Here is a 20,819-nt window from a genome sequence, read left to right as displayed (position 1 = left end):
ACACAAACTTTATAAGCTATTCTTTATAATATAGTATATCTTTTTTCATTAACCTCATTGGTGTGGGCCTCATTTACAGGTAAGAGGTCAGAAGTCCCCAAACTTTTCCATCTATAACTAGCATCAAGTAGTGACATTTGTCTCTTTCTTTGTTGATCCTGACAGTAGCATAAAATAATTTTGTTTTTGAAAAATATAATCATAGAATCATCGAAACTTTACAGTTGTGAGGGATCTCTAAGGGCTGTCTGGTCCAACTCCACTGCAATGAAAAGGGACACTACAGCTATGTCAGGTTGCCCAGGGCCTGATCCACGCTTACCTTGAAAGTCTCCAGGGTTGAGGCATCATCCACATCCCTGGACAGTCTGTTCCCGTGTCTCACCACCCTCACTGTAATTTTTTTTCCCCTGTATCTATCCTAAATCTACCCTCTTTGAGCTTGAAACCATTTCCCCTTCTTCTGTCACCACAGACCCTGATGTTGGTTATTAAGCTCTTTCATTCTCCAGGAGTTGACCACAATGTCAACTTGTACATTTTTTAGTGGCTGTGAAGAGGAGAGCAGCATCAGTTATATCCTTATGAGCATTATTACTTTATCACAGCTCCAAATTCTTATATTTTAGCACTTTTTCAGACAGAGAAAATTTTACGTTCAGATAACCAAATTTTAGATAGTTGCTTTTTGTGAATATAGCCATTTAGTTTTTCCCCCAGGAGCTACAATCTCTTGTATTCTTCTTAGCCTGAAATTTTCAGCAAGTTTTCCCAATGGGCATTTCCTTAAAAGCAACCGTGCAAGTCAGTTGATTGATCAGAAACACAGCCATGTTAGCCACAGAGCCTTATTGGTTGGAAGCACTCTGATGCTTTTTGATTCTTTCAGTGGTTTTCACTGCATCTTAAAGCATGCAGTCTTGAGAAATGTGAAAAAAATACTTACATTGGTCATAGAATCATAGAATGGCTCAAGCTGGAAGGCACCTTAAAGACTGCCTAGTTCCAGGCATGAGATATCCTAACCAGTTGTTGGGAAGTTTTTACAACTGCTAACCACATATTCACACTTCCTTGAGTGTAGCCTTCGTTTTTAAGGAAATCAGAAGCCTTTTGTTGGTATTTATGAAGAGGGTATTTCCTAAATATTTTTTGTTTATTTTGGGAATTCAAAACCTGTACACTTGGATAGGTAAGACCTCATATTAATGTTCTACGGTGCATATTTGAAAGCTTGAAAAGCACGCCACCCTCTCACCCTAAATTAACATGAGAAAGCACAAAGGAGGAATTTTTCCCTCAATGCTCATGGAACAGTTAAGCATCAGTAGTTTTTGCCAGTTCAAGTACTGCATGTTTCTATGGAGGATCTAGAGCTGAAATTGGAAAACTTGTCAATAGTTAAAAAAGCAGTCATAATCATCATAGAAATGCACTCTCGCACTGTCCTCTGCCTCTCCATTGATATGCCTGCAATATAAAATCAAAGTTGAGTCCAAACACACACATTTAAGCCTCAGGGAAAGGGACTGAACAAAACAGATAAAGCTAATACATGTTCCCTTAAGAAGAACATTAGAGTGCCATGTCTGTGGCTATAAATATTATAAAGATACAGCCCTTTGTCAGGGGTGTGTTAAGTTGGATAATATTGCATAGCAAATGCTGCACTGTGCCATATGCATTACTGGAAGCACAAGAAGATCAGGATCAAAAGATTTTGCTAGACAGGCTTTATAGATCTGTGTGTAATAGACTACTTCTCTATCTACAGTGCTTTTCTGTTAATGAAATCCTGCTCTTCCTGGGCTGGTGAAATGCAGCCCCTTTTGTTCCATCACATACATTCTTTTCCCTTTGCCTTGACTAGATGCAGTATTTTGGCAAAAAAAAATTGTTAAAACCCTTTCAATAAAAATATGCAGTCAACACAGCCAACGTAGAATTTTAATTCTTTGCAGGTAATGCCACGGCTCAATACATGCAGCTCAGACTCTTCTCCACTCAATATTTGGCTCCTTTAGGTAGCGACATTGAAAATCTTCTGGGTAGTCTACCAAGGAAGTTTTGGTGGGTCTTAAAGAGAACTGATTAAGGATAGAGGGAATCTGTGTAATGGTGCTATGTCAGTTTGCCTTTATTTGAAACCTGGAGAGCATAATGTAATCTCTTTGCATAATGTAATTCTGTGTCGGACAGGAGCAGTCTTCAGATACCTGATAACTCTGATGTTCAGGCAAGTAAAGTTTTACTGCTTCTTTTTGGATACCTGCAGTATGGATATGTGAAGGTCAAACTCCACCATCAGCCTCTTGTTCTGGGTATGCATTACAAACTTGAGTTTTCCAGATAATATCCAAGTGCATCTTACATCGTGCGTTACCACTTTCTCTCCTTAACAGGGTGCGTGTACTACTGAAATAAGTTTGTGTGATTCTGTCAAACTTCGTGTTATGTGCTGGGGTGTAAAACACTCTGAGTCACTGAACAGGGCAATCATTTAATCGAATATTAAAGAAATAGAGAGAAACAGTTATATCTTCAAAACTTTCCTTGCCATTTAGCACGGGTTCCAGTTTCCAGCCATTTAAGAGATACATTGAGCCACTGGGTTGCTCCTCTGCATGCATTAGTAACGAACTCAGTGTAATATGGAACAGGCTTGCCGTATCATGGACACGTTTATGAAGATTGATAACAGCCAGGGTTCAGTGTTAACTTTTATTGTCAAACAGGCTGCAGGAGAAACTGCCTCGTATTGCTTTTCCTTTGATTTATGAAAAGGTTGCTACATGAAAAAGACATCACATAAAATAGCTCTGCTGGCAGTAGCATTATAAAATAGGGCCGTAAGTAGACCAAACAATAACTAACTATAATTATCTTCATTATTGTCTCTCTGAGCTCTCTTTACCTTTGCTAGGATGTTTTCACTCAGTACCGTGTTAAGGTGGACCAACCTTTGCCATCAAGTGTATAAGGATGATAAAATCCTACTGTTTCAGATAGGCAGTACCCCAAAGAAGACCTTTGTGCCATCTTTAATCTACAAAATGAAGGAGATGATTCCAGTTTTACCTCCTTGTGCATTCCAGAGGTGGTACTGGGCGGAAGACGAAAGGTGTTTAGAAAAATTTGCTGTTTGTTACAATTTCATCAAGTGAGATATGTAACTGGAAATTACCCATTCTCCAGAATGGGTTATTGCAGACTGTGATATATTTAAACCCCTTAAAATCAAAACATAACGATGGAGGCACCAGTTTGAAGCTGTAGGTGGCAAGGAGAAGTGCTTTATTTCCTTCTGTAAGAAGGTGTGCTGCAACAGGAGTGAGTGGAATCTTTTAGTAGCAATTAGCAGTAAGACTAGTTAAAATCCTAGAAAGGGTTACCCAGGGAAATACTGACTGTCATCCTCCAAGATCATGGAGCAGATGCTCATGGAAGCTATGGTAAGGCACATGGAAGACAGGGAGATGATACAGGAAAGGCAACATGGCTTGACCAAGGGCAAGTCCTGCCAGACCAATGTATTGGCTTTCCTTGATGGCGTAACTGCCTTACTAGACAAAGGGAGAGCCACTGATGTCATCTGTCTGGACTTCAGTAAGTCCTTTGACACATAACATCCTTCTCTCCAAATTGGAAAGATATGGATTTGATGGGTAGACTGTTCAGTGGATGAGGAACTGGTGGTGAGATCATACCTAGAGAGTGGTGGTCAATGGCTCAGTGTCTGGTTAGAGATCAGTGATTCGTGGTGATGTCCCTCAGGGCTCAGTGCTGGAGCTGATGGTCTTTAATATCTTCATCAATTACATCAACAGTGGGATCAAGTGAACCTTCAACCAGTCTGTGGATGACACCAAAGTCATAAAACATAAAAGTGTTGCACCACTCAACTATATGAGGCCTTGGTGAAAAATAGGGACTTAGAAATCATACACAATAAGATAATAAAACACAATGCATTAAAATTACTTCCTTGGATCAGATAAAAGTTCAGCCAGTGCCTAGTTAATGCTGCCCATGCACAGTGTTAGGAGAGACCTTACTAAGATTTGAGTTGATGTGAGATTTTTCTGCACTACCCTCCACCCTTCTGGTGTTGAACTGCTTTTCTGGTAGTGTCATGTCTTAAAACAGTCCCAGGGAACCATAGCAGGAAAAATAAAGTGAAGCATGAACGCTGTGCATCACAACTCTTCCCTCAAAGTGCAGCTCATGGTTTGTTCATGGTGAGAGCTGCATTTTCCCTACTGGGATGCTAAAAGGGATGTTGAGTTCATTATATTTTCTTTTATTTCGACAGCACACTGTACAAACACATTAAAGCTAAGATATATTACAGCAAGGTCCAGTGCCCACTTATTAGCAGTATGTTTGCAGGATGATTATTCCTCTTTGTTTGTTAACACATTTTTGTTTTTGCAGCGTGGCTGATGATATTTTCTAAAGAGATTGACTCACCACAGCCTGGTGCAAGACCCAGGGAAGCACATATAGTCTTTGTAGCTTATCCAAGCCTTCTTTTTGTTGAAAAACTTCATGCCCAAATGAGAAATTGGCATTTATTTTACTCTCTCTTAACTTTTAAGATTGCAACCTTCGGTTCCCTCCAGTAATCGTCGCCCACGGGAGCAGTGATGCTTGAAGTGTTTAACTGTTGATTGCTTTTTCTGCACACTGCTTTTCCTCATAAAATTGTCTTATGTTTGTGGTCAGTAGCAGGCTTTCAGGCCTCTTACAGCTGAATAAAATAGTTAAACATATATTGCTCAAGAGAGTAATATTTGGATAATAACATGCCACGAGTTGGTGTCTTGTGGTGCTTCATATTTAGTGCTGCAGTTGACCTTTGCTATAGATAAGAAATGTGTCTCCTTATTACAGCACATTTTATACCACCTATATAAGAGGAAAGCTGTTTTTTAGTGGAGTAGTGTAAGGTGCTGTGAAGATTTTATTATCACGAGTTTGGGATGATGATGTTACTCATGAGTTTACAAAGCCTAAAGTGAATTGTATAGCTCTCGGGAAATATGCAGCAGTAATAAATCTACAGTTGTGTATTTGGTTTATGCTGCTCATTTGGTTGGTTATTCCCTGCTCAGCTCTATGCTTTTCTCTTTGTGTGTATGTGCTTTCACACACACTGTGATGTAACATTACTATGAAAAATTGAACACAGGGACATGAATGAAGTTAAAATGATAACTTGATCTACTTTATTGGATACTTTATCACAGTGTTATTTTGCCACTTTTGTACAGAAACGGATTTCAAACTACTGCAAAATGTCCATTTTCTTTAGAAACAGATTAGATTTTAGATTTTGTTGTATTTTTACATAGTATGTAATGCTAGTCAATACACCCACATAACCCTGGAACAGCAGTGGCTGCAGACCACTGGCATCATGCATCTATCAGAAATGTCAGCCAAAGCATCAATTAAATTTCCCAAAGACTGAATCTGCCTTGTGATGAGCTCTGGCTGGATCCAAGGAGAGCAGTAATTCCCTGCTGCTTTCTGTAGCTTCTTTTGGAAGATGCACTGCCCATACCTGCACAGTGCCAGGAACTGCCCCAAAACTCATAATACTAAGAAATGGCACCACCTGGTGTTGTTGTCCATGGTGATCTTTGACTTGTCTGACCACAAACAGCTGAGCAAGTGAAATCTTGCCAGTCTTCATTAAATAACTTTTTGGGAGGAGTAATGAGGCAGATCTCAAGTGACGCTACATGCAAACTCTAAAAATAATTTGTGATCTGAATTTGCATTCTGAGGTTTGAAACACAGGCGTCACACTGCTGATCATGTGTGCGTGGATGGATGGGGTTGTGCTCAAATCATACTGAGCAGATTTATGGTTGGATTCGTTTGTTTTCCATTCTGCCTTGTTCTTGGACAGCCTTACATATATCCAAGATGATCATTCTTTTCTAATTTACCAAAATAGAAGCTGTTTTTGATTGGTGCATGATCAAGTTCTTTCTATTGTGTTTATCTCATGTATTCACGTTACATGGGTACAGTGTATTCCATCTAGATTAAACTGTGCCTTTCCAAGCTGATTTTTATTAAAGATTGTACTTACTATATTATTCTTACAGTATAAAGAGTCGTATGCCCATTTAGAAGTCTAAAATTTACACTGCTCTCATCCATGTGGTTGTTTGTTTTAGTATTTAAAGCTTATATCCTAGTATAAAATAAAAACTATTATGCAAGCTGTAGGGTTAAAAATCTGCATCCCAACATGGGTAATTCCTGCATGCAGTTCCCCTTGCAGCTGCAAGGACCAGCTGTGTGTAAGGTACATTTGTATAATAATTTGTTGCTGTATTGGTTGGTGTTTGTATTTTAAGGCTTTTTGTTCTTTTTTTTTTTTTCTTCAGAGAGGGGAATTTTATTAACAGTGGGTAATTTGGGATAATAAAATGCAAGGAATATCAATTTAAATAAAAGTGTTCCATGGAATTGTGTCTGTCATGGTGGATGGCAGTCTCATTTCTTTGATAACTTTGATGAAGGTGTTCAGAGCATTCACAGTCCTAGCAGGTCAGATAGAGGTCCTTCTAGCTTATCGGGCAACTTCTAGGAATAGATACTTCAGGAAAACTGAAAAATAGGGAAACTATACACAGGGAGGCCATGTCACCTTCAAACAAGTGGTGCAGTGGGCCTTTCCTGTGCTAAACGTTGTGGTTTTGCTCTTAATTCTTTGATGGACAGTACCTCGTAATTGGCTTCTGAACACAACTGTTCTTATTATGCCCCAGTATCCTCTTGCAATGACTTCCAGTTTTTCATTATTTGTTGTTTAGAAAAGGCTTGAATTGCTTTTTTGGTTGTAAACCTGCTGCTAGAAGACTTCATTGGCCACCACTGAGAACAACTGTTCCCTATGCCATTGATGATTTCATACATCTGCCTCATGTTCACTTGCAATTCTTTTTCTAGGCTGCAGAGTCTACTTAATGTAATGTCCTAAAATCTTTAAGATTTACCTTAGCAATTGTTCATCTGCCTAATTAGGATTCACAACCAGAAGATCTTTTCTGATCCCCATTCTGATTTAATCCTACTGGAAGTCCCAGCCCAACAAAGGGTTTAAGAATGTGCATAACTTTGTACATGCAAATGTGAAATTACTCTCTTCTTGAAACTGTGCTTGTATTTATGTGCTTTGCCAGTTTTGAGATCATAAATTCTCTCCATTAGTCTCTTTCCTCCCTATATGCATGTAATAAATTCTTGCATTACAAGGAACCATTTTCACTTTGCTTATGTTAAAAGCTGAACTGCTATCCTAGTGACATTCCAGGTGTTTTACCAGGTGGGGAACATTCACCAAGTGAAGAAAAAAGGGCCCAAAAAGGTCAAAAGTACTGTCTGCCAGCCCTCTTTGTTAAATCAGGTTTTCATCAACATATTAAACTTGACTTAGTGCACTCTAGGCATAATTAATCGTCTGTCTTTGAGCGGTGCGTGTGTATGAATATGCTGGGATGTGTCTTTCCTCCTCAACGCCATCCCTAAATTTCAGAGGTCAGACTGCTGAAAACAGATTTTTATTCGCTTTTTAAGAGAGGTGAAATAAATGAGAGGATGACAAACATTTGCCAAAGCTTTTGTCAGTGCTGGAATTTTAGGCTAAAGCATCTAAAAATAGCATGGGCAGTACTAACACTGAAACTGATCCCTGATAGCACAGAAGATATATATTGGGGGCAAAGTTTGTAGAATCATAGAATATCCCAAGTTGGAAAGGATCCACATAGAGTCCGAGTTTAAGTTGTATTCAGACTTCAGCTGAAGTCATTTATTTAGTAGTAGCATGCACGTTTATCATGATTGAGTGTAACCGAACAGGAATAACTGGTTCTCTTCCACCACTTATCAGAGATTTGTTTGGAAAATTCTTTCCTTTTCAGCTTTTGGAAAAGTCACACTATGTAGTCAAGCGTAAATAAAATCAAGAATCAACTCCACAGTACTTGATCTTTTGCTGGCAGCACTTCCCACACGGTAATTTGGAGGGCTTTGTGTGGGCACAGTTTGATTATGGACTGCTTCATAACATCAGTTATAGATACTCAGAAATCAGATCGTGGTATTCCTTCCAAGTGATCTTTAGAAGAACATAACCATTTGGTTTGTGCTTTACATGTTTCATAATGCACTTGCAAGTCATCACCCACTTAACGTGCAAAGACAATTTAAAAAAATTATTTAATATAAAGAGTAAATTAATTTAAGAACTAAAAATAATGGTGCAGCAGAAAGGACCTTCATTACCATACGCCCTTACATGTTTTTTTTTTTCCCTGCTTTCTGTTTTGCAACTGTTTTCTATGCTATTCAATGAGTCCTGCGAATTCACAGAGCAGTGGGTCTGTGGAATTCTCTCATTTTGGATGAGGTAATCTTAGAGAAGGATAATCCCCTCACCACCACCTTTTTGTGTCATGTTAGGAAATACCACTGTCTGGCTGCTGTTTCACCCTTCTTGCTTGCCGAGAGTCATTAAGGCTGGAAAAGACCATCAAGATCATCCAACCATCAACCCATTCCCACCATGCCCACTAAACCACATCCCTCAGTGCCACGTTTACCCTTTTCTTGAGCACCTCCAGGGGCAGTGACTCCACCACCTCCCCATGCAGTCTGTTCCAGTGCCTCACTACTCTGTCTGAGAAGAAATTTCTCCTAATATCCAACCTGAGCCTCCCTTGGTATAACTTAAGGCTGTTACCTCTCACGCTCTCGCTGTTTTACAGGAGAAGAGGCCAACTCCCACCTCACCACAACCTCCTTCCAGTGAACTGTAGAGAGAGTCATCTCTTTTGAGGCAACTCATGTTCCATTTCTGCTTCCCTGTTATTTCCAATTTGCTGTTGTCTCTCTGAACCACCCACAATGTTACCTTCCATCACTTCAGATCCCCTTTCCAAGCAAGCCCATAGTTTCCCTGCTTCTCATTCTCAGAGGAAAATGCTGATAGACATAGACAAAGATAATTGATTAACTTCCCACAAATTCCTTTAAAAATCCTCTTAGTGGCTCTTAGAGCACTTGAAAACAGCCAGACTGCTGTTATGCTCAGCTAGCTGCCTGTCACAGTGTTAAGGATTGCCTCAGTGTCCCTTCATTGCACCATCTGCATGCATCATTGTATTGCTTCTGTATGTGCATTGTAAGCAACTTAAGGCAAGAAACCTGCATGTAAAGCAGGTCAGGACGTTGGCTCCAGCTCTGTCCTGTGCTGCTGGATTGGGTCTACCAGGTAGCACAACCCTTTGCAAGGCTGTGTTTTGAAGCTCACACTTCCCTGGATGGCACCCAGCACAGTGCACATGCTGGAGTGTGTCCCTAGATTGTATTTTGGTTGCACACATGCTGCTTTGTAGGCAAAGAGTTTTCATGTAGTGTTGGGTTGTGCTGTGCTTTGCTGCCTGACCTCAGACCCAGGGTATCGTTTTATTAAGTAGTGCAGAACTAGCTCTGGATGCCAGGGGTTACACAAAGAAGAACAGATGCTTCTGATGAGTGTCAGCATTTTAATGAGGAATAAAATTAAGCCCTGGATACTTCTGGCCATCTAATGGCACAATTTTTTCGTAATCCATGCTGGTTTTTTATTGCTTTTTTTTTTTTTCTATATTTTATGACAATTGCCTGAAGTCCTGATCTGGTGGGATTATGCCAGATACCTGCACAGCTGGAAACTCATCAGCGATTCAGATTCCTTCAGTCAGAATGTCAGTTTTATCACAAAACTTACCAGGGTGATTTCACATTTCCTCTTTAGTAGACACTTTGTTTGAATGCCATGAAGGGTCTCCTTTCTCAGAGCCCCCGGGAATACGATAAGCTATGCTCTTTGAGAGAGGCTAGATGAGTACAAAGTTACACTCATTAAATTTTCTCTTCATGCCTTAGCATAGAATATTTCTTTTTAAAGCTCTCTCTTATTTTCTTTTGTGTCTTCATCCCATTACCTTTATGAGATTGTGGTGCATCAGCTTGATGGAAAAGGTGGGTGTGCGGCTCTCTCGGAGCACACAGAAATATTTTGCTGGCAGACAAGGTGCTTGAGGAGCAGCTGGGAAAGCGAAAGCAGATCAAGTAATTGTAAACTTAATAAAAACACGTTAATAAAAGCATGCCGTGTGGTGCAGGGCGCAGATCAGGCTGCTGTTCATATTGACTTTGGAGAAGAAAGGTATTTTAAATTTCACGTGTATTGACTCTGTAAAGTAGTTATTGAGTTACACTTGAATGAGGGTGGAGATCTGTCAGGGTGTCCTTCAGTCCTTGTTGACCACTACAGAATGTATTTTTCCTATTGTTTTCTCCAATTTAATTGTGAAATTCCTAGTGATTAAAAATATGGACAACCTCCCTCCTGCATACTCCAAAATACACATCTCAGGTAGTTCAAAGAAGAAACCTCTTGCTTCAACAGGGCCTGTCCTGGAACCAGACCACATTGCTTGATCCATCCAAGTCTTAAAAATCTTTATGCTCTCCCTGCAGATTCCTCATAACTACTGTTTTTGTACTGTTTACCTTTTCTTACAAGCTTCTTCTTTAGTCAAACCCCACTAGACTCTTACATTTGGTAAAATTACCACTCTTTACGGGAGCATTGGAGAAGTTATCAGCAAGGGAGATGTTTCATTTCCCTTTTGAGGAGTTTCCTTGCCATTGGCCGTTTCTGACTGTCCGAGAGTCCTGCCATCCATCACCCACCAGAAATCAATCACAGACCTTTTGCTTGCTTTACCGTAATGCACACTGCAGCCTTCTTTCCTGAAGGGGAGATCCTGCCCCACATGCTTTATGGCCATCTAATGTTAGATAGTAATCTCATTTAGTGTTTTCCCAAAAGTGCAAATAGTGCATTAGGGGAGCGTAACAAGCACAGCAGATCAATACAGAGCTGGTGCTCGCCTTGAACACATTAATCCAAGAAAATGGACTTCGTTGACTTCAAGAAAGTGGCCTTGTTTGCTGCACTGACCAGCACTGGGACTGCATTGCAGGATTGGGTTGAGAGCACAATTGGAAACATCACCATTGAGAAATGATGGTATGAAAACAAATCAACGTGTCTTACTGTGCTCCGGTACCGTCAGCACTGTGAAGTGTCCATTGGAGCATTCCAGTAAGGAATAACGTGTGGGCTTCCAGCGGGCACTGATGGCATGGCTTAGGGAAAAAAGCAATCAACAGACCATGAGAGCTGAGTCACACATCTGCAAAGAGCATACACAGTGCTTCCTCTTTTACTTCTATTCCACCCCAGTACAGCCACAGACCGCTGTAGTCAGGCAGTGTACAGCATTTTGTGGTCCTACATTCTGATGCCTGACACGCTTTTGAAATGCTTGCTGATATCAGTAGAGGGGGGGGATTAAGGGAAAATCCTCATCTGCAAGAGCCTACAGAAGTTTGAACTTCCAGATCAGAAAGTGTTGAAGCACTGGGGACTGCGTTTAAATTCTGTTTTAGGTTATTTCACAAATGTACGGTAATGAATGAAAGGAGTAAGAGAGAGCTATTTTATATCAGTATATACTGTAAAATCAAGGAGACCTAACGTTTCTTCTTTGGTTCTACATCTTGAGTGACTGCCAAGAAGTCAGTTCCCCCAAGGAACAACATTGTGTTTCACGTTTCATTTTCTCACTGTACTAAAGCAGAGATCTGCCCGGGCCAATCAGCAAAATAAGAAAGAACAGAATATTCATCTGAGGATGCAGCTGCTGATAAGTCCTGCTCTTTTTACAACCTCATTGAACTAAAAATAATGTGGGCTGCAATGGATGTTGGAACAGCCATAGTCAGGCTTTCTTGATAGGTTAAATGGGAAAGTGAATTAAGTTTGCAGTTCCCACACATAAAACAAATGGTGTTATATAAAACTTAACTGCTGTTTTTTCTGTGAAGTTTCATGAGTTGTTTTTTGTTGTTGTTGTTGTTTATTTATTTTTGTTTGGTTTTTTTCTGACCACTGAAATTCTTCATTTTTGGTGTAAAAGTGGTCTAACAGTGACTAGAGACATGGTTTAGTGAGGAAATGGTGATGGTGGGTGGGCTGTTGGACTAGATGATGATCTTGGAAGTCTTTTCCAGCCGTTGTCATTCTGTGATTCTAGATTATGAGTACCTTAAAAGTTGTTTATAAAGTAAATGTCTGATTAGTTTAAGATTATATTAGATGTTTGATGATTTTGCCAACCTCTTGCTTCTAAAATAGGAGTTGCGTTCTTGTTTAAATTCTGTGTCACTGTAAGGATAACATTGTAGAGATTAATACAAATGACAAGATTTTTGTCCAAAAAAGGTTTGGTTTTATAAGTCTGGAATAGTTTCCCTTCCTTTGTGTATTGCATCAGCCAGAAAGATGGCAAGAGTAATTAATTCATAGAATAAAGAAAACAGACAGAATTCCTAAATAACTTCCACATCTGGCATCAGGGTTACAATTGAGGTGATGGGTAGAAGAGAAGGGGAGGAGGATGTGCCAAAAATAGAGCCTATCATCAGATCAGCAAAAGCAGATTGTGTAATTTGCTGATGGCAGCAGGTTTTCTGTATTCTCTAGGTCAGCCCAGTGGGTGCTTTCTGTCTTACACAGCAGCAATATTTAATAAGAGGCAAGACTGTATGGCCATAGGACTCTACAGCAATGAAGCTTAATGAGTCCTGCAGTTCTCTGACTATTAACATAGATGAGATCAGACATGCTTAGTCTGATCTTCAGTTCAAAACGTGTCCTCGTATGAAGTTGGATGTTGATTTTCTCTGCCAGCTAAAACCAAGAACTAGATCGGGATGACACTTGTAGTCCTAACAGCTCACTTTCCCATTGGAGTCTGATGTTACCCAGCTTATAACCCAGATAGCTCTAAAAGCAGCCGTCCTTTGTGACTTTTAAAGTGTGCTCCTTCACTTCTCTTATTTAAAGTTGCATCTCTCCTGCAATGTTTTTGAGAAGGAAACCTAAGTCTTCTTTCTTCTTTCCCCAGGCGATATGAGACTCAACCAGTCTGTGCTGATCTGCAGGGCAAAATTCTGCAGTGCTACCAGCAACATGCTCAGGAGACCCTCAGCTGCTCTGCACTGGCGAGCCAATACCTGCATTGTGTCAATCATGCCAAACAGGTGGGTGTAGGAATATTGCTACTGAAGTAATTGTAGAAGGCAAAAAAAAAAAAAAAGAGGAAACAGATTATCCAATTAGTCCCTTGTACACTTTAAGCAGTACTGCTCCCTGTGTGTTTGTTCTCACAAGCTCAGTGGTGTCCACTTTCAGTTTACTTAAATGATAGGGTTTCCATCTCTTCCCTTGGGAAACCATTGTTTAGTGTAGGAGCTAATACTGTTGGCAGATGTTTCCTGGTATCTGCAGTTTTAGCAGTCAAACATGGGGATTAAACTAAGTGGTACTATTTGTCATAAGTACCACCACTTTCAGTAACAAATGAATGGATGTCTCAAACTAGATTGCTCACCAGCTGGAAGTCTTGATGTCTTTTAAGTTAACTACTCAAGGTCTAACACTGTTTTTTACCTGCTCTTTCCCCCTTCACATTCAGTTTGCTACTCTACAGGTTGCTAGGTTATATTATAAATGCTTATGCTTCATTAGGGCAGCAGAAGGGAAATGACAGTAGTATGTAAATGTTCCAGATAAAAGAAGCTAAAATTTCTGAAGATTATTCTTTTCCATCGCCTTAAGTCTTTCAGATATAGAGATGCATATGTTGACCTCAGTTGTGTTCTTAAAGAAACCATTTGGAAACATGCTTATAGGCCACATATATAATGTAGGTAAGAAGTGCTTAAAGAAGTCTCTTAATCTTTGTTTCTGCTAAAATCCGTGAGTTAATATTTCAACATGTGAAAATCATAGAATCATTAAGACTGGAAAAGACCAGTAAGATCATCCATTCCAACCATCAGCCCATCACGGCCATGTGTACTGACTACGCCCCTCAGTGCCACATCTCCACATTTCTTGAACACCTCTGGAGATGGTGACTCCACCACCTCCCTGAGAAGCCTGTTCCAATGCTTCACCACTCTTCCTGAGAAGAAGTGTTTCCTAATATCCATTGTTAACCACCCCAACACAGCTTAAGGCCATTACCTCCTATTTTACCACCGTTACATGGGTGAAGAGGCCAACCCCCATCACACTAGGAGTGATCATTCACACAGACCTTTTTGCAGTTAAACTGGTACAGTCTTGCTCCTGTACTGCTGAAGATATTCCTGGAGTTAATGCTTCTCTTGGTTTAAGTGCTCTGTAAATTTTTGTGGAAGACAACGATTGCAGTGCTAGCGCTGTTTCTGCAGTCCACAGCACTTAATTCATTTGTGGGGTGCTACTACTGTAATTCTTTGTTGATATAGTTAGTGTGCTCCTGTTTGAATGGGCATCCTGGCAGTGCTGGATGACAAATTCAGCAGCTGCAGCTTGTTCTGTGAATGTGCTGTGGTGCAGGACGAGGACAATTTGTGGGGCTGCCCAGGTAGCTCTGAAAGTCACCTCGTGATATTAAACCTTGTTATCGTCAGTAAAAACTTTGACCCAAGAGGATACCTGTGATGAAATATGGAAATCAGTGAGATCAACCTGTCCCTTTTAGATTTACCTCCTTGGTAAATTTCTCCTCACCTGGATGTTTCTCCTGCACACTTGTTAATGCACTTAGCTCCTGTGCTCCTTCACTGCCTTTAAAACTCTACAGCCTACCGCATCTCTCTGCTCATGAAAAATCTTTCCTGATGTGGTAGCCCGAGGCTTTCCTTCCTAAAGCTCTGTGCTCACACACCCAGGCATGAGAGGTGCAACAGGTTTTGCCCAGGAACTTATACTTGAGGCCATTTCCCCTTGTCCTATCACCACACACTGCAGAGAAGAGTTCAGCCTCGTCCCTTTGCCTCCTGCTCCTTAGATCCCCTCTGAGTCTTCTTTTGTCAAGGCTGAACAGAATGTTTTTGAGACATTCTGGAAAACGAAAATAAAAGAGTAGTAAATAATAGTAGGTCATTACATAGTATTGCTGTTGCTTGCATCATCTGGAAAAGTAATTTACAGTATTTATAATCCTGTGTTATTTTTAACAGTAACTGCAAATTTTATCGTAATTAATTACACGTATTTAAGCTATAACTGAAGTTTGTATCTGGTAGGAATGTTTTCAGAAGGCTGTGATGAGGGTGAATTAATTCATGTTCAGAAGGTGCAGGAAAAGGAAATTGCATAAATAGGAGCTTTAGGTTTCTAAGCCCTTTTAAACACCTTTTTTGTTGAAGATCTTCAACCGAGCCTGTCAAGTAGTTAAAAGTGTTTCCTAAATGCTTCTTATTCTCTTTCACAAATGCTTCAAGATGAGAATTCAGAGGTTTCTCTCTTATGATAACAGAGAAAGAGAAGCCTTTTATGATGGAAATATTTGCAAGTAGGAATGATTGTTTTTCATAATGAACATCAGTCCTCTAGAGCTCATCCTCCGTGTGTTGCAGCTGTAATTGTAATTATTTTGACTCGCTGATTGCCTGGAAGTCCAGACGAGCAGTTACTTTGAAATAATTGCCAAGCAGTGCTATAAAATACTGCAGAATTACCTCTTATATGTGCTTGGTTGGACGACAGAAGAGTGGGATAAATAGCAGATTCAGAAATGAAAAAGTTAACTGACATTGGCTACAAGAAACAAACAAAGAAGAAAATTTGCTAGAGGGAATAGACCAAGATATTGAAAACCAAATAAGTTAACTAATCCGATTTCCTGGCGGTGAGTCTGGGCACTTGTGCTCAGGCTGAGCACACTCTGTGCTTTTCATAAATTGAATTTATTGACTCCTCTTTCTTTCCTATCTTGCTTATAATTATCTCACCCTCTCTTCTGTATGCTCCTTATTTCTCATCCTGTCTGTAATCTCATGTCTCTATCTGTCCTTTTCTCCCCTTGTTAGAAAGTCCCAGAGAGCTGTTAATTCAGAGGAGTTTGACACATTGTTGTACCTCCAGTTTAAATCTCCCAAAGTCATGAGACGCTAGTGAGATAAATTAAGCCCCATCATTAATGTTTTTATTTTATTATAATAGAAGCAGGGAGAAAAACTGCTTAATGGAGCCGTTAAAGGGAAGACATTAGGATTGTCTGTGCCATGGATTTGTGTTCCCACTGCTGAAGGATCTCCAGCTATTGCAATAGCTGCAATAATACAGACCATCCACTGGCATTTGTGTTGCTTGTCCTAATCTACTGCTCGCTGATGTGGACAAGGTGGCTGTTGAAATACTCTATTTTATTTTTTCTTATGCTACAGGGAGTCCTAATTCCTACGTGGAAACAGAACCTCAGCATAGCTTAATGACATCCATGCAATGTTTTCCTATTAGACCTATTATTTCACAGGGGGTGCAAGTGTCTGCAGGCAGGTCTGAGAGTACTCGAAGGAATGATACCAGCAGCTGCTGCTGTCTGACAGCCTGGCTACAAAATGCTGTCCTTCAGCCTCTTCAGCCTTGTAGCCATTATTTTAAATTGTAGGACAGAGTGGTCCTCAACGATGCATCCTTGTCAGAGTAACCATTTTATTTAGCCTCATTCTCCAGCATTTTCACTAGGCACCGTCTCTGTCTAATGGAAGAATATGTAAAATTAGTGTGGCTGTGAAGTAAAATGCAATAATAAGACACTGTCTTTTATGGCCACCATTTAGCACTACCTTGATTAAAGAAGGTTAATTATCAGAGGTGTAGGCTGCATTCCCTTTGCACCTGCATTGATGTCATGAAAAAAAAAAAAAAAGAATTAATGTAAATATGTGAAGTAATTAAATTATGTGGGCAGAAATATGGACCTAGCGAACAAATACCTGTGATTTCTTTCCCTAGGACACCAAACAAAAGAAAAGTAACAGAATTTTTCTCTGCTCTTTTGGGAATTTCCTGTATTAGTTTATGCAGTGTTAAATTTACCCCAAGTTGATACTCAACCCAGCAATGGCTTTGAGCAAGTTTCTGCATTACCATTGCAAAAGGAAACTTCCAGTAGAAGTAGCCTTCATCAGTTCTACAGAAATCTCTGAGGGGGTCCTGTCAGTAGGCTGAGATCAGGGAATTATCTTAACTAATAGAAGATTCTCCTATCTTTGTTTATAAAAGCAGCAAGGGAGCATAAAACTGATTGTTTTATTCTGTTAGCCTCTAACTCTCTATCACGAGTTCGAGATATTGTTTGTGAGCATCGTTCCATGTGCTCACTGCCCTGCTCCTTGTATCTTAATCCTTCTTGCAGAAACACTGCATGATCTAGTTGAATGTTTCACCAGATGATTTTTGGAAAGGCTGTGAGGATTTAAACCATAGAATCACTAAGATTGCCAAAGGCCACTACAATCATCCAGTCCAACCATCAACCCATCCCCATCAGGCCCACCATGACCCCAAGCACCACATGCAGGGATGGTGACTCCACCACCTCCTGGGCAGCCTGTTCCAGTGCCTGACCAGTCTTTCTGAGAAGAAATGTTTCATAATATCCAACCTGAACCTCCCCTGGCACAACTTAAAGCCATTGCCTTTCATACTGAAAAGACAAGAGAAATTCATTCCCTTTATTGCTAATTTTCGTGAACCCTAACTTTTATGACTGTGCTTTCCAGTTATGAATGTTCCCAATGTTCCCAATCTGGACAGATAGTGTTCCAGTATTTCAGTTAGCTGTCTGTAGGTCTGCTGTGAGATTTCAAGGTTCACGTTTGGGCCTACTCCTGACAAAGCCAAAACTGTCAAACCCCTTCCTATCATTTTTTACAGGGAGATTCATAATTACCATCTTTCCTATTTTGTGGGTATTAAAGGCAAGAACAATGGATTGCTATGATCAAAATAAGAGCCCACCAGTGAGTGCAGATGGTCTGTAGCATGCTAGATCCTGCTTTCTATTCTGATCTAGACACGCAGTATCCATACATCTGCTTGTTTCCAAAGACCCTTCATTTATGGTTCATGACTGTAGGAAGCTCTTAGTAGTGCCCTGCTTGTTACCCCTGCAAGTCTGCATTTTCATTGTAGAGACCAAGACCTCTGAATAGGGTCAAGACCCTGTAGCAGACCTTGCTGGTGTGGCAGTAGGAATAATTCTTGGAGTGCTTGACAGATCTATCCTTTTAGCTCTGGGTGGCCCGACTGTGCACGGGAGGTGAATAATGAAGTGCAAATTCAGTGCGACATGTTCAGACTATCAAGATTATGATGATGACTTGGAATATAGGAAGGCAGTAGGTAAGAGACTTACTTAGTGCTGTGTGACTTGAGGATATATTTCCTCCAGTATGTAACTACTGGGAATGGGATTTATCTTATTGTAAGGTCAGACATTTTAATTTCCTTAATAGCCATAGCGTGACTGGAGCTATGATAGCATTAAGATGGATGAATAGGAATCGTTCCTGCAGCTCCTCAGTCCTCCAAATGTCTGGCTTGTTGAGTCTTCAGATAGCTTCGTTCTGCCCCTGTGACTTGTCCCAGCGATGATGAACATGTTGACAATGTTTCTTTTTCTGTATTTTAATAGAAAAAAAAATTGCAAATCCTAGGAAGGAAATGTGACCAAAATTCACTGTGTCTCTGGAATAACTTTGAGTTACTTAAACACATGTTTCTCCCTCTCTATTCCATCCCCTCTGACCATTTTCTTAGCAGAGCATGCTTGGGAGAGGAGGATAAAGGCATTGTCCAAATCAAGCACAAGACCATCAACTCTAATTTCAGCAGAAGAGCATTTTTTCCCAAGAATGATATGACAGCCCATTTACAGGGCAGACCAATAAAGAGAAGAACTGGAAGAGCCATTTCAAGAGCAGCAGCCATCACGGCTCAATCAGTGTGACCATTTGAAAAGCCAAGACCTATATCTTATTACATCAGAAATCATACATCCGAAGACACCGTTCAGTCTTAGTAAAATCCACTTATTGGTGATTGAAGAAAGGAAAAGAAAAGAACCTCTCACTGACCTTAGAAAGGGGAAATATCCTTCAAATGCTGCTATTTCATTGCAGAATCTCCTCAAAAACTTCTCACTGCCAAAGGCATGGGTATGTAACACTTGCTGTGCCAGGATGCGGCAGTACATTGTGAGTAAGTCAGCTGCTGCTCCTCACTGTATTTGTTGCTTATATAAAGCTTTTCTTTCGATGGATAATGACATAAATTTTACTTTAACTTATTTCACAAATTATGTAGTTTAATGAAGTCTCTCATCAGGCCTTCTGCTGGAATGATGTTAATGATCCAACACTTAACGATTTAACACAGCCTTCGTGAAATGATTCTGTTGTGCTCTTCTCTCTGATAAAGTACTGATGAATATGCCTCATTCTGTACCAACAATAAATATATTTTATGAACAAAATTAATGTTTCAGTCTGTCTCTCTTTCCAGTTCTCAGAGGCTGATGATGTTCCCTTTGCTGTGTTGTTCATGTTTTTCCAGCAGATGTTATTACAGAAGCTCTAAAGCATAGAATTTTATGCATAACAGGCCTTGGTTACAGGAACACTACTTACATATTACTGTTTTCCATCAAAGCAAAGTAAAACAATGCCATGTGATAGCGTGTTGTTATTCATGCACCACCAGAGTTTCCTTTCTTGGGAAGTACTTGGGAATGGAAGGGCATACAGCACCCAAAACTGCAAACCTTATTAATACGCGTAACATTTTGGGGGGCTAAATCATATAATCTATATGGTTTTAACATGGGGGTCAGTTTCATTTCATCATTTCTATTCAGATGCTGCAGCATTCATCTTATCAAGCAATCTTAGAAAAAGCTTTTTGACTGTAGTAATAGTTTCAAATGAGCAATGTGTCTTGAGCCTTCTGCTATTTACCTGTTCTCTTTCTCTAATCGGCTGTGTTTGAACTGCATCCTACTGTACAACTGCGAGTGCACCTGCAGATCTCATTTGTATTCAGAATACTGCTAGTGCTTCTCCTATCCTAATTATTGAGATGCTTGTTAAGTATGGTTTAATTAAGGGGTTCTTCTTTGTTTTTAATGTTACAAAAAAGCTAGGGTTTTTTTGTTTGTTTGTTTGTTTGTTTGTTTTTGGTTTTGGGTTTTTTTTTTTACTTCTGAAGGAACAGTAATAGCACAAGGAAAGGAAAATCCTGGCATTCAGTGTCAGGTGCCAGGTAAACTGCTTGAGAGAAATAATAGGGACACAAGCAACATGTTTACATGGTGACTTGCTGCAGTGTTTACAAATCAGCTAACTCACAAATTCTCCTTTATAATGTTCTCTTTTGTAACAGAGAGCCAAGAAGTTGGCAGATCCATCCTTGCCAGACTTAGAGTTGGCAGCAAAATACAGCATAGAGGAAAAGCAGACGTTTATAAGGCCAGATGATGCTGTAAAATCAGGAGAAGAGCTATGTCGGGAAGGAAGGTCTCTGTTACTGCCAAATGTTTATTGGTTTCCCACACTGACTGCCTTGAGCAATGGGAGTCAGTCTTGCTTGCTTGCTTTCTTCCAACTGTGTTTCAGGCTTCATTTGAGATGATGTGGTCTTTAAACATCTTCTGTATCGTCAGTAGTGTCATCTCTAAATTGTTTCACTTGAGCTTGGAGGATGCTGATTGCAGCAAACAGGGTGTAATCCTTAAAATAGTCTGCTTTGTGGACAGCTTTTGCCTTTAAAGTAGAGCAGTGTTACTGAGTGTTTCTGGAGTGAACTTCAGTTTGCCACCTCTTCTGCTGGTGCCATCACT

At 40.1% G+C, this 20,819-nt stretch overlaps 1 protein-coding gene across 2 annotated transcripts in view; it reads left to right on the top strand.

Annotated features, from left to right (window-relative positions):
- Nucleotides 1-19,457, top strand: part of CHCHD3 (coiled-coil-helix-coiled-coil-helix domain containing 3) — a 145,333-nt gene extending 125,876 nt beyond the window's left edge. Inside the window, exons 7-8 of one of the 2 annotated variants that reach the window (XM_065743804.1) lie at nt 13,047-13,182; nt 18,746-19,457. In XM_065743804.1, coding sequence (XP_065599876.1) covers nt 13,047-13,182; nt 18,746-18,769 — 160 coding nt within the window. In that variant the 3' untranslated portion in view covers nt 18,770-19,457. Of the gene's footprint in view, nt 1-13,046; nt 13,183-18,742 lie in introns of both variants that reach the window. The other variant, XM_065743803.1, reaches the window with a different exon arrangement.
- Nucleotides 19,458-20,819: the final 1,362 nt, after the last annotated feature.

Source organism: Cyrtonyx montezumae, unplaced genomic scaffold, assembly GCF_038088225.1.
Source record: "Cyrtonyx montezumae isolate F1298 unplaced genomic scaffold, pur_monq_1.0 scaffold_3, whole genome shotgun sequence".
Taxonomy (NCBI): Eukaryota; Metazoa; Chordata; class Aves; order Galliformes; family Odontophoridae; genus Cyrtonyx; species Cyrtonyx montezumae.
This window is presented reverse-complemented; position numbering and strand designations above follow the sequence as displayed.